Genomic DNA, 14448 nt, shown 5'->3' on the forward strand with positions numbered 1-14448 from the left:
ATTCCTTCTGTTGTTTAGAGAAACTTTGTGCAAACACAGCGTTGGTGCAAGGATGTATAAAGTCACTGGAGTTCCCTAAACAAAATGAGAGCTGTTTAAACTAAACAGACATCCCCATTTCTGCATTATAAGTGCCTGCAGGAAGCTCTGCTGAGCTCTCCCCCTGCAAGGCACCAGCTGGGTGGTTATCATGGGAGGGGGTTGCAGCACACCCTCCTCCCCTTATCCTCTTATCACGGGGACTCGCTGGGTCAACATCACTCTTTGCCTCTTCTTCCCCTATGGACACAAACCAAATCCCTCCCAAAGGCAGCTTCACGATGTTCCAGTGAAGTAGAGATGAGATGACTCATTCAAGCTGGGATGGAAGATGCTCTCCCCAGAAACTTGAGTGAGCACATCATTTTCCTCCTCTGCACCAATGCCTCCAGCAGGATGTGCCACGAGTGCTACCCAGAGAGGTCAGCTCCGTGCAGAGCCGCCTCCCTGCCAATGGGAGCAGGATGGACAGCCCCTTCCCCACACCTTCTGGCTCCTTACCTGACAGAGAGTGTGAAATCTCCAGGGTTGCTTTTGCTGGGTCGAGCCAGAAAGCTGCCATGGACCCCCCTGGTTAGGAGCAGCTTCTCTGCCTCGATGCCGCTGATGTTGGGATGAAACCACCTGCAAAGTGCAAACGTGACATGTGAAAGGGCAACGACAGCCCCTGGGTGCCAGCCCTCACCCCCACCCAGCACGCTGCGGGGGCAGCTCTCATCCAGAAGCCCCCACCCATATTTTATGGTGGCAAAAGGAAAGTTCCACTACAAAAGCACTGAGCCTCTCATTCTCCCAGGCGAGAATGCAAGCCTCAGCACTTCCATCTCTCCATTTAACTCGTCTACCAAAGAGGAGCCCAGTCCTGGCTGGGTTGCAAAGAGATGCCCCCTTTTGAACCCCATCAAGAGGGAAAGCCACGCTCTGGGTTGCAACATGTGGCAATCAGTGTACTTACGTAATGGGACGTACAAGGACAGGGAAAGAGAGGCAGCTGACCCACGGGGAAAGATGTGTCATCATATAACACACAGCTTCAATGCAATCCTTGTGTTTTAAGTGACATCAAACTCCCCATTGACCTCATTTCTGATGCTATCACTTTTGATCAAGAGCTTTTGATGAAATCACAAGAACTGGTGTTTCTCCAGGCTTTAACATGTGCTAACTACGCATACCAGGCTAACCATTTCCCTTGTGGCACCACTTCTATGGCTCAACGTTTCAGAAGCCGCCGAAAAATCCACTTTCTAAATGCCAGGCTCTTTTGAGTAATCTCATGCATCACACAGAGAGCACCCCAAGTGAGAGCCACGGAAAACGCTCTCCCATTTTAGCTCATGCACCAGCATGAAACTGCACGACCCAGCATCTCGCTGAGAGCCTGCAATGGGAAACGCACCCAAAGACCGAATCTACAAACACTGCACTCATGAGAGCGTGTTTGTCTCAGAGATACACACTGAAAAGGTCAAGAAATGTCACAGTCTCCTCCACTGCTCGAGATTTCCTCCCTCACACCACAACCCAAACAGTTTTGTTTAGAGTTCTGGAGGAAGGCGGCTCCATTAGGAAAGGGCCATGCAAACAGATGGTAAACAGGAATCCCAACGTTTCCAAGCCTCGTATGCCTGACATCACCAGTGACACCCTTTTATAAACCCACCCTGTGCAGGGCCAGCACTTAGCTGTTCTGCAGAACTCCTCCTGGCACGAGGACCGAGCCTCTAATGGAGCTTAATGGAGCTCAGGGACAAGGCGAAGCTGCCAAGGGCCACGCGTCGTGGTTTGTTTTGCATGCCTAATGGCAATGAAAACAGCTCAGAATGCAGAAGGAGAAAACAAAGACAACATCTTGGGGACCAGGAGCAGCGGGGCTGTGCGTCCCATGTCTCTCCAAATGGGTGGTTGGGTGGATGGGAACAGAGGGGAGCGATCCATAGCACCCCTCCTTCTCCCTCGCAGCTGCTTTGAGCAGAGCTGCTAAATCAACTTGCACCAACCCCATCCAGCACCTTTTCCTCTGCAAAATGCTGCATGGGAATAGCAGGATTCCCCCTGCAGACACCAAGGAGTGGGACAGCACAGCCTGATGAGAGGCAGGGAAAGAGCCTACAGGGTCACATCTGAGGGCCCATCAACTCTGCTGCTCTGTTTGTGCCACCCAACAGAAACCCAAATGCTAAGTGCCTTTTCCCTCATCACTCCCACTGCTTGGACACGAACCAATTCACACAAGCACACACAGGCTGCTTGTTATTTAGCTTGCAAAAAGCACAAACAACGAGCTGGGGAGGAAACCTCCACAGCCCTCACAAGCAGAAGAAGGCAGGCAGGCAACTGCCAAGCTCAGAAGTGAAATAAGAAAGGGGGAAACAAGAGAAAAAGCCCTTTGCAAACAGAAGTTTGCACCTCTCCCATGGATTCTGACACCAAAACAAACCTCACCACATTGGGCTTGGGCTACAAGGGAGGTCACAACCATCACAGCTGGAGGACCTTCACCAACACAACCGACTTCACTCCGACCTGCAGCAAGCTGTGCTTGCACAAAGCATCTTCAGAGCTGTTTTTCACGCTAGGCTTTTACTGAAGTACATTTGTTGGTAAGCAGAAACAACCCACAACACAGCAGGGGAGAAGAAAGCACCCACCCACACATCCCTCACTGCACGAGGGCATCGCAGCCTGCAAACTGCCTCCTGCAAACCACGCCTGGATGAGCAGCACCGCATGCTCACAGCTGTTTATAGGGAGGTCTGCAGTATTTATAGGAGGAAAGCAAATAAAGAGGATCCAGACTAGATCCCTAGCTTAGGAGAGAGGAAAAAGAATAATCATTATTAAAATCATGCCATCATTTCATGCTCACTCCCATGTACTGCTCTGCTTTTTCTGCTGGCAATGCGTCCTCGTGCCTTGGGATAAGAAGGAACGTGGCAGTGGGGATGCTGAGTGCCAGCAGCCTGTTCCATCAGCACATGGGCCACTGGAAATGCCCGAGGTGCCACAGAGGGACAGAGCTCTGCCCCAGCACTGCCCACCACCTTAAATCTGTTGCTGTAGAGCCAGGATGCGCTCAGGGTTCCACTGCGCTCAGTTTGGGGCATCCCCAGGAAAGGCGCCTCCGGTGCGCAATGTTGCGTTGGGTCTGGAGGGCAGTCGTGCCAATGTGAGCAGGAGAAAGTGGAGTGTTTTAACGGTAACTTGCCTTTGTCAGGCTTGGAGAAGATCAGAGCTAATCTGGCTCAAGAGACAACGCCTACACACATCGTGTGCGGTGAGCACCGCTCGGTTCAAGGAGGTGGAAAAGGGGGACGAGGGGACAAAGGCCACCAACCCTGGGCAACTGCCAAAGCCACCCACCTCCCGGCCCACATCCAGGGCAGGGTGCACTCTGCTCTTAGCAGCCAAGCAAATAAACAACAGAGGCTTCTTCCAGTAGAGAAATAAGCAAGGTGTGCATGTTAGCTCTACAGCAAAACTGCTTTTGTTTCCATGATGCTTCCGTGCGAAAATCATTAGTGTTTACATCTTCATTGAAAGCTGTTCTACACAGGCACGCCTGCACATAGAGCATCTCAAACCCACGGCAGCATCCTTTGTTGTCTCTAGCCTGGTTCGATGCAAATCCCATCAGAAGAGTCATTATAGCAGGCACAGCCCCAAGGGAGCGTGCTAAATAAACATACCCTGCAAACCTCCTCAGCTCTGCATGCAGGTAAATATTTTCATTTTCCTAAAGCAATTAGCACCATGACAGCACGCTGTGACTGAGCCCAACATCTCATATCCCCCAGGACTTCTGTTAACAACTGGAAAACAACTCCCCAAAACTTATTACATTATAAAAATCAGCATAACCATTCCCAAAGAAGGTATAGAGCCTGTCTTGCATTCTCTGGAGGTGCAACAGTCACGTCTACAGGAATCTGCTTGCTGTCGATCTCATGCTCAGGTGAGAATCATGGGATGGTTGGGTTCATCCATTCCAAACCCCAAATGGTTTCTTACTCTCTCTCAGTGGGCACACACACAAACTTGGCCAAATTCCACCACTCACATGGGCAGCACAGGGCACTCTTGAGCTCTTCCATGCCCCTTTGCCAACAGGTTTGGATGCCACCTCGAAGAAAGCCTCCAGTAGACCCGGGATGGAGAAGCACAGAAGCAACCACACTTCTTCATGGGATATCACTGAGGTTCCTATTGAACCCTTCAGCACCAACAGCAGAGGAACCACTGGACCTTTGGGTAATTGGATAAGCAAGATAAACCCTGCCATGGCTTTGGCATGGGCACCCAGCTCCTCACACCATAGCTGGACGATGGTTGAATGACCAAAAAAGCCAAACACAACGCAGGCAGGAGGACAAGATGTGCTGCTTTGGAAGACAACACCCTTCTGCTGCAAAGCAGAATTCGAGCTCTATTTCAGGAGGAGCAGATCACCAAGCACCAGCAACCCCAGCATGCAGCAGGCAGCCAGGCTGAGGATGCACGTCTCCAGCCAAAACCTCCTTGAGAAAGGCCAGCTTTCCACTGATGCCCTGCGCAAAGAGCTTGGCTTTTGTTCAGCATTTTGTTGCTTTCTTTTTCTTTCCATTCAATTTCAAGGCATGCACTCAGTGAGAGTGTGTGCACACAGGGACTTCCCCAGAGAAAACCCCAGAAGAGCAATGCAGACACCGTGCTGAAAGAGGAGAGAGGGGGCAAAGCGACCCAGCAGGGGCTCAGCAATGGGCACAGTTGGCTTTGCCACCATAAGGATGGGGTGCTGATTGTTCTGACCACCTCTAGGTCAGAGGAGGTCTCATCCTGCCCCTATGCAACAGCCCAGCACTGAACCCACAGCTCTGTGCCGGGCACTGCAACAAAAGCCTGGCAATGGTTTCCATAGACGTCATCGCAAGACAGAGCACGGGGCAGAGTGGTTTCAGGCAAAGAAATTGACTGGCGCTGGAGCCTCATTAAGTGTTAATTAATATAAATCCACATCTGTCCTATCTCCCTGACACATGCAGGAGTCTGTGCTCATCTACTCCCTCTGATTCAATCCCTTTATCTGCATTATTCAGTCCCCAGTATTCCAGTCCATGCTTGCTGTTGGCACATCCTCCTTCCCTCCCCCCAACCCCATACACACCATCCCATTCTTTCCCCTTCTGCTCCATCCACCCCACCTCCTAAAAGCAGCAACATGCTCGCTGGCTGCGACAGCCTCTCAACAAAGAGTTTCGAGTTGGTTAGGCTGGTTGAGTGCCCGAAGCAACCCAGCAGCTCCTTGAATTTGCCCAACACCAGGGCACGGAGACATCACAGCGTGCAGCTGAGGCACAGATGTCACAAGAAGGTCCCAGAGGGTGAGCCCTGCACCAAGAGCTCATGATGTGCCATCTGGAAAGGAGAAGGTGGGAGAGGACCCACGGCAGTGTGGGCTGCTGACGTCCACTCAGCGCTTCACGCTCCTTTTAAATGCCATCTTCAAAGATTAGAAGGGTCCAAATGCAATTATGTGGTCACCTGTTCGCTCCCTGGGGGGAAATCCAAGGCTGCTGCTCAGCTCAGCAGCTCAGAAATAGCAGTTTCCAGAAGGAAAGCCAGAAGGGAAATTAAAAAAAGAAGCAGAAAACCCTGCAAATGCAGACCCTCCTTTTGTGGTGGATGCAATTCTCATCACTGGGTGATCCTTAGGGACCAAAGGTCTTGCTCTGCTCCTAGAAGCAAAGTGTGACAGCATTGCTATGGGGACTGAGAATGAAAAGGAAGAGTCACGCTCACGCTCTTCCCCCTGACCCAAGCAGAGGATGGGACATGGAGCAGCACAGCCCCTCCCACACATGGAAAACATCCTTCAGCATCCAGCCTGGCACCCCACAGATAAAGGCTGGCAGCGACCAGGAGAGGAAACCACGGACAAAATTAAGACCCATGGCACAACAACACATCCTCTGCAGACGAAGATGAGGGTTTGCTCTGCAGGGTGAGAGTGCACAAGCCCGTGACACGGCCTTCCCCTGCAGCCAGAAGCAGGGTTGCCTCAGCACTGCATGGCTGCATAGGGGATGTGAAAGAGACCAGCACCTGCTGCCTTCTCCTCGCCTCACTGCAGCGAGCAGCAATGACCCTGAGCACAGCAGCTTGCACAGACCTGAGTGCATGCAATGCTTGAGCTTGGGGATATTTAATGCACAGTGAGCATCAGGTCAAAGCGGGGGGATATGGGGATAGTTAGCATGCACCAGGCATCTTCCCATCTTGCCATCCCTTTCCCAGCATCCCACTGATCTCACTGTGGGATGAGGCCCCAATGCCCCGAGGGCACTGAGATAGCTTGGGTTTGTCTTTAAAGAAAGCAGAAAAACCCCTTATGGGATACACACAGAGAGAGAGGAATCACAGCACGGGACTGAAACTGCTGGGAAAATAAGGTACAAATTGTGCCTCTTCCCCATTTCCAGAGTGGGAGAGGCAGACCTGGCTCCATCTGGCCAGCACGCATTCCCACACCCAGCTCTGCTCCCTGCAGGAAGCTGGGGCTCTTCCAACTTGCCCAGAGGACTTACACCCATGTTCCCTTAATTAAAAAAGGTGCAGCGAGTGCCTGGAGCTCCTTTGAATCCATCAGTCCCAAAGGTGTGGGAGGGTATTATTCTCAGTTGCAGTTTTTCCAGGCTTTCTGAATTAACTCTCCAAACTGAACTTAGGGTTGAATCAGCCTCCGTGTGCATTCTGCTCCTGGGACCACCAGAAAAACCACGGTTTAATCACAGCCAGGCAATGCCTATCGGTCTCCAGGAGTTCATGAGAGTTTTCTTCTGCCTATTGCAGATGTTTTTGCTCTCATTAAACAAGCTAAAATTACACTGCAGCCCACCTGCCAGACTGCTGGGGCATTACAGATAAATACACCGCAGCAGGCAGGAACGAAAGCAGCCCAGCTGGTGTCTGAGCAATGGGCTTCCTCCTGGAGCAGCAGAGCGGTTGGGTAGGTCTGTGCCATGATCCCGTAAAGCACAACACATTGAGGGCAGAGGCAAGGAGAGGAGAAACCTTCCTATATACCCTTCTATAAGATGGGATGGAGCAGCATTGGAGAGTGAGCAGCAAGGCCTTGGGATGCTCGCTATCAGCAAAGCAAAGCGCGCTCTGCTACAGCAAACGCAGAGATAAGCAGCCATTAACGCAGCATTGCTAACAAGGTAATGCGAGATACAGATCTAATAACAAGCCATAAATAACATTCTGTTCCCAGCAGGGATAACCCCTCCTGGGCTGTGCTCAGCACCGCCAGCCTCACCATGGCTGCCTTAATAATCACGTTAATGAAACTGCCAACACAGTGTTTCCCGGTGCAAGGAGAGTCACCATCATCACTGGTGTGCTGCAGAGGCAGGTGAGGGGTAATTTCCACTGGAGAATGTTACACTTCTGCAGAAATACTGCTAATGAGCACCGTTAATCACTATTCCCACTCCAACAGCACCCACACCTTTGTAGCTCACATCCCACCGCAGCAACAGAACCTTTCTTGGTCTCCGTGCCTTCACCCCTTTTTGTCAAAGGCAGAGCAGACATCCTACCTCACCATCACTGCTCGGGGCTCCTGGGTGTGCAGAGAGGTTCGTTAGTCCACGGAAACCACAGGAGAGCTCGAAGGCAGCAAGGTCTGTAGGATACAGGAGGTGGGAGGTTGCTCTAGGACGTGGCAGGCAGCGCGGCGCCCAGTAGGAACATCCCTACCCAAAGTGGTGGAGCATGGGACGCTCCGAGCAGAAAGGTGACAGCTGGTTCTGTACCAAAAAGCACAGTTATTGTGGACGGGAGAGGGGGTGGAGAGAAGAAAAGGAAGTCATCTCATCCTCTTATCAGCACAGCCCCAGCAGCTGTGAGCTGAGTGTAGAGAAGGGGACTGGCAGGGTAAGCACGGCGCAGGGACAGAGAAGCCATCTGGCTCATGGCAACATTACATGCCATGGGGCTCCTGCATTCAAACCACGCTTCCCATTAAGGCTTCCTCCTCCAGGTTTCTGCTCCAGAGCTGAGTGAGGACTTGAAGCAGTGGTGCCTTTGGGAAGAGCGAGGTTTTCAAGTGCTCCAAAGCATCTTTTGCTTTTGGGGTTTTCTAATGTACGCTTCAGCAGTCATCCCCGTGTTGTCTCTGCAATTCAAAGGGGGATTCACAATGCTGGTGCACCCCATTTCTGCCCTGGTCCCCCACCAAGCAACACATCTTGCTTGGAACCAAAGGTGGCTGAGCCTCCATGAAGAGCACAGCCCAACCCAACTCTTGGACAGCTGGAAGGACATGGAAACCCCATCCCTGCACACCGACTGGAGCCCTGCATGCTTATCTGTGGAGAGAAACAGGCACGTCCTGCTGGTGGTGCAGAGCAGAGCCTAATTCTCCCCACTGACTGCAGGAGGAAGAGCACAAGCCCAATCCCAGCAAACCCAGGACCACAACAGCCCTGCAGCTGGACAGCTGGCCGTGACATCCCTGCACCAGCAGCTTCCTACAGCAGGAGGAACGAGACCTCAGGAGGCTGTGGGCTGGCACAGAACTGCACACACATCAATCAAGGCATTAAATGGCTGGGAATGCGGCTGCTGCTGCAATCCGGAGTATTTAGTCCATTATCCCGCAGACACTTAGCACAATTATGGTTGCTTTGTGGCTAGCCCTTAATGTGCCAGGAGAGCAGCTGAGGCATGGAGGAGATTAGGGATCAGCAGCAGGCTCAGCCTTCCTTTCACCCAGCTCAGTCCTGGCCCCATCTGTTGCGACGGCCAACATGGGGTACCCAGACCAGAGAATCACGGAGGCATCACTCCATGGCTGAAAGCAACGTTGGAAATCCAGCCACGCTCTGCCAGGGAAGGGCTGAACTGGTGGCTGACAACCCAGGGCACCTCCGCCTCCAGAAACAGGGCTTTCCTTTGGCTGCTACCATCATTTCTGTGCAAACCTGTGCTTTATAATAACCCCTACTTCCCCTCATGCGCCGTGCTCAGTGCTGCAGGTGGGCGGACAGCAGCACGGGTGAGAACCCGAGATGCTGGAGATAAAAGCTGTGATGATAAAGCAAAAAGGGGGAGCAGGAGGTTGTGTCAGCCCTCCCTGGAGCTGTGCCTTCCCTTCCCACAGGACCATCCCTGAACGTGGTTGGGAACATCAACCAAACTGGAGGTCTGAGATTTGGAAAAGCCTCTTCCAATTGTAGATTGGCACGTCCCTCTTCTTTCTTTCTTCAGGAGGAGCACCAAAACCTGCTGATTTCCAACCTGAACGCTTCAAAATCATGACTTCCTCACTAATTGTGATTCTCAAAGCATGCCAGTTTCTATTAGCTTTGAATATCGAGGCGACAGCACTGAAAGTTTCCACTGCTGTAACAGCAACACACTCTGGCCCCAACCCCCATGGGAGCACAACTGAAACTCCTGGCTGAGCTACAGGTGCAGCTCAAACCCCATTGCTGCTGCAGCACCACCTTTCCCTGCACAAGATGGAGAAAGCTCCGATTAAATACAGGAAAACTGCGATCTGTTGGGCACTCAATAGTCAATGGAGCGAGGAGTGGGCTCATGGTGAATGCATGGTTGCAGCCCCCTCTCACCAAGGCACACCAGGACAACCCCACGCCCTGCCCTGCAAGAGGAGGTTGGGGGAAGGAAGCAACACAACGCGAGGCACAGGGACTGCACAACAGTGGTGGCCCATTGGCACACCCTGGCCGAAGCGTTGGCCAAGTTGTTCTGAAGTCCTCTGCTCCATCTGGTGGTTAGAAGGTTTTTAGAAGCTTTGTGATGCGCTGCCTCCGTGCACTGCATGTTTGGGGTCCAGCACCCACTGCACGATGGGAGGAGGGTGATGCTTTCCTAAGCTTAAGCATCCAGACCCAAGCTATGGGAAAACCAACATGCTCCATTCAGCCAGGAGTCAGAAAAGGCTCCTTGTTTGGATCGTTACAATTGAAAAAGGCCTCTAAGATCCCCCAACCCACCCAACGATGCCCACCGACCGCATCCCTCAGTGCCACATCTACACAGCTCTGTCCAACCTCCAAGGCAACCCAGATGGCCAAGGAGTTCTCACTCCCCAACTCAACAGGTTCCTCCCCAGGCACCAAAAACAAAAAGTCAAAGCAATGAGGAAGAAAGGCAAGAGCAGAGCCTAGGGAAGGAGAGCCAGGTGACGGCCTCATCCTGGCTTCCCCACTTGGCACCAGGGCTGCTCCATCCCCACCACGACATCACGCGTGCTTCTGCTGAGCCCAGAAATCCTCAGCTTGCAGGATTATATAACCTGGTGAGCTAATTAAAAACGAGGAGGTCTATTTCGGACCCAGGCAGGGTGTCAAGATGAAAATATAGCCCATAACAGGCCCACGTCCCCTTTGAAGAGTCGCCAGGGCTATTTTTTACCTTGATACATCATGAAGAATTGGAGGGAGAAAAAATACCAGGGCTATATTTAGAACTTAATCAGTGGCGGGGCTCGTTACACTTCTTAGAGAGGAGACCAATGGAAATAGTTCAGGAGGGTGGGAGGAAGGATGGGGGAGAACAACAACAACAAAAAACCACCCCCACTTCCAAGAAAACCAAACAAGAAAGCCACGAAAGTAAATAAATTAATAAACAAACCGAGGCCAAAAGCAGCCCTGGAATCTCCCTTACATGGGAAGGATGCGGCTCAGGGGTATGAAGGGGCTCAGTCTGCTCAGTCCCCATCAGCTCACAGCTCTTCCATCAGCTCAGTGCCAGGAGGAGAGGAAGGGGGTTATGAGCAGGGAACCAAAGCTGTGCCACCATACACAGAAAGGGGACCTCCACCTCCATCAGCCCTCAGCCCCGGGATGGAGGGAGCAGCAGTTCCCTTGACAGCCAACACTAGAACCTCCACAGCTGACCAAAAAGGGAACTTTCAAACCTATTGTTTTGCAGAGAGGAAGGAAAAAACAAACAGCAAACCCCAACACACTCACCGTGGCACTGCGGGCGAGAGCTGCAGCTTGCAGCACTGAAAGGAAACCCCATGGGCAGCATGGGCACGGCAATGGCAGAAGCTCTGGTCCTGCTCAGGCTGTGCAGGAGGTGTGCAAGGCTGCGTGCATCTCTCCCCATCGCTCAGTGCCTTTCCTCCCAGGCCAGCCAGCAGCCTGCAGATCAGCTTGCATTTCACTGGGGAAGATGAAGAGCAGAGGCTGGGCAGCACGCAGCCAGCTGGTGTGCAGGAAGCCTCGGGCAAACACTTGCCACGACATGGGCTCTTTGCCTGATAATGCAATCAGGGCGGTCAGAGCGAGCCCCAGCCCAACAGAAAGCTCAGCTCACCCCTTCCTCCCCCACTGCTGCTTTCACCACTCAGATAAGCAGAAGCGCTCCTTGCTGAGCTCCCCCAGCCCTCAGCTCCTGCACGGGGACGGCAGGGACCACTGCTGCAGTTTGCCCTGTGCATGCACACTGCTCCAGGATGGAGGCACCGAGCCCATCCCATCCCAGCAGCACCTCAACGATGCAGCAGGAGGTGAGACTCATCCTCATCCCCTTGTGTGGGAACGTCTGCAGACAACCTCCTCCACCAGATCCCAAACTCACAGCCACACCCTGGCAGACCACCTGCTGCAGCTGGAGCACAGCAACACCCCACACATGTGGGGATGTGTGTGCAGCACCAGCTTAGGAGTTGATGCCGAAGCGCACATCTCCCCCAGCTACGCCCACTGCGAGCAACGGAGACCTTTGGAAAGCACTGTGGATACAACAGCAGCAGGAGCTATTTGCACCAACAGAACGCATAATACAGGAAAGGCACAGTTCCTGCTTTCCAGCTTGGGTTAATGTGAAGAATTTCCTCCTTCCCCTCAGCCCTGTGCAGGAAGCCTGTGAGCACAGCAGCCCCGTCATCTGATTAGGCCCCGTCCTACGTGTGCTTCCTGGAGCACAGCACAGGGCTATGGGAGCTGTGTTCATCCCTCCCAGTGCACCCCATGGGGCAGAGGTGCCCGAGTGCTGCTTCTGCTCAGGGTGCTGCCAAAGCAATGGGACATCTCCATGCCGACAGCAGGGAAAGGACTGAAGCAGTGCTTGCAGATGTGCACACCTGGAACGCCCAGCAGCTCCTGGAGCACAAAGCTGCCATTCATCCCATTCCTTTGGAAGAGCCACCTCCTAAGAACCCGGTAATTCGAACCTCATTGGAAGGAGCTGTGAGCAGCTCCAGAACCGCAGAGGAAGCTCACCCTGAGCCTGCAGGAGCTGGAACACTGGCTTCCCCACTGCAGACGGCGAGGAATTCTGCTTGGCAGCCCACAGGAGATACAGCTGCATCCCAAGAATGTGTTCCAGGGCCGAGAGCACCGCGTTTGTCTTGGGACTGTAAGAACAGCTCGCTGCCCTGGGGAAGCCATGGGATGCTGGAAAATCACCCAGGGCTCCATCCAAAGCCCTCTCCTTGGCAATGGCAGCTCTGCTTCTCTGAGCTGGGCCATTAACCGTTCTTATTCCCTCGCTGGGAAAGGGATGGGAATCAGAATGTTTGTGCTTCCTGCACCAGGAATCACCACCTCCCTCCTGCACCCAAAGCAAGCAGCTCTTGCAAATACTTCAGCTTAATATTGACATTTGCAGCTGGAGCAGGAAGCATGTGTTTTCTCACTGCTAATGGCAGCAGGTGAGGGAGGCTGGGCAGCATGAAAGGCTTTGGGATGCAGCTGATGCACAAGGCTGGAACCACAGCATCAGGACTGAGGAGCAGGGACCTCCAGACTTTTCCTTCCTCCCAGCCACAGCATCCCAGGAAACCTGGCCCTGCAGCCAAGGGCAAGGCAGGCACCAGCTGCCATCCAGCCCATGCTCCAGATGTTACGTTGCTGATGGCACCTCTGCAGCAGGGCTGGGTTCTCCCTCACATCACTCACCAATGCTGACGCATCACAGCAAGGCCCTAAGAAGACCATAAGGAGAGGAGAGTCACAGCAAACCGGGCACCCCCTGAAGCACAGCAACTCCACACCATCCATCAGCCTACTAATGCCTTAATTCCAAAAGATCCCCTGTGAGCCTGGAGGAAAGGATGGAGGTGCATTGCTGACAGTGCACAAAGGGTTGATGGCAACGCTTTGGCTGGGCCTTGTAGTGAGCATTCCTTTCCAGGAGCTGCTCCCAGCTGCCCAACAGCACAGGTGGGAGCTCAGAGGGTGCAACTGGGTTCAATCAGAAGGAGGAGAGCATCATCCAGATGCAGAAAGAGAGAGATTTCATCCCAGCAGGGCTGGTACGCTGTGTGATGCTGCTGGGAGAAAGGACCTCCGAGGGGCAGCACATTCAGCACGTGGGTGGGAGGACCAGGGGCAACAGATGATGGCAACAGCACAAGAGCTGCTCCACACAGCTCCAACCCCTCGATAGATCAGGGATGCTCACAAAACACCACTCAGCACCTGTTGCATCCGGAGCTGGATGGCAGAGAGACCCAAAAGTCCCATAAGTCAGCCAAGACCCTGAGTCACAGCATGGTATAAATGTGTATGAGGAGGGCCTGGGGTTATCAGGTGCTTCAGAGACCCCCAGCTCACACAGACCTGCCCACACCCCATCCCATCCCCAAACAAGCACTCCCTGCCTGTAACCGACCCTCACTCCGAGGTGCCCATCAGCTCTACTCCCATTCCACCGCCCTCCCCGGGCCTCTCCAGAACACGACTGACTTCTGACAGCAGAACCGGGCCCTGCGGGTCACCCTGCGTCAGGAGGGCGGACGAGGAGGACCGGCCCCACGGCAGCTATGGGGAACCACGGAGCCGCGTCCTGCTGCTCTATGCTCTTACGGCAAAGGGGCACTGGAGCAGACGACGCAGCGGGTGGGTGGGTGGGATGGGTGTCCCTCCCGAAGGCAGGGAAGGAGGAACAGGGGAGTGATGCCCTCGTGCTATACGGGCTCCTGCTGCCGTCGCAGAAAAGGGAGCGAAGCTGCAAAACAGAAGCGCCGGCCGGCACCGCTCCGGATGCTCCGAGAGCCTCATTGCAAACTCCCACCCCGCAAAGCTGCCCCAAAACAAGTTGGCAAGTTCGCTCCCACCATCCCTCAGCTCCAGCCCCGCAGCACCGCGCACTGCAAGGCAACGGCACGCGGGACAGGAGCCGGAGAAGGGAGAATACGCTTCATACGGGGCGGCAAAGCCTCAACCCCGGCACCGACCCCCAAACCGGCCGGCAACGAGAGGGGGCGGGGGGGGAAAGCGGAGGGCCGGGGGCAGCCGCAGCCCTTACCTGCGGGAGGTCATGGCTCCGCACGGCTCCGCACCGACTGCCGCGCTGCCACCGCACCCGGCGGGCGGGGAGCCCCGCAAGCGGGGAAACCCCTCCCAGTGACATAGCGCTGTCCCCGCCCCCTTTTAGCCACGC

General features: G+C 53.9%; 1 protein-coding gene across 5 annotated transcripts in view; it reads right to left on the bottom strand.

The window, feature by feature from the left end:
• LOC419429 (protein tyrosine phosphatase, non-receptor type 11-like) overlaps positions 1-14389 on the bottom strand; it is a 27732-nt gene extending 13343 nt beyond the window's left edge. For 4 of the 5 annotated variants that reach the window (XM_040651164.2, XM_040651163.2, XM_040651162.2 and 1 more), the window contains exons 1-2: positions 14314-14389; positions 541-663 (exon numbers count right to left, since the gene is read on the bottom strand). In XM_040651164.2, coding sequence (XP_040507098.1) covers positions 541-663; positions 14314-14327 — 137 coding nt within the window. In that variant the 5' untranslated portion in view covers positions 14328-14389. Of the gene's footprint in view, positions 1-540; positions 664-7619; positions 7856-14313 lie in introns of those variants that run through there. The other variant, NM_001030875.6, reaches the window with a different exon arrangement.
• Positions 14390-14448: the final 59 nt, after the last annotated feature.

Source organism: Gallus gallus, chromosome 21 (assembly GCF_016699485.2).
Source record: "Gallus gallus isolate bGalGal1 chromosome 21, bGalGal1.mat.broiler.GRCg7b, whole genome shotgun sequence".
NCBI classification, from domain to species: domain Eukaryota; kingdom Metazoa; phylum Chordata; class Aves; order Galliformes; family Phasianidae; genus Gallus; species Gallus gallus.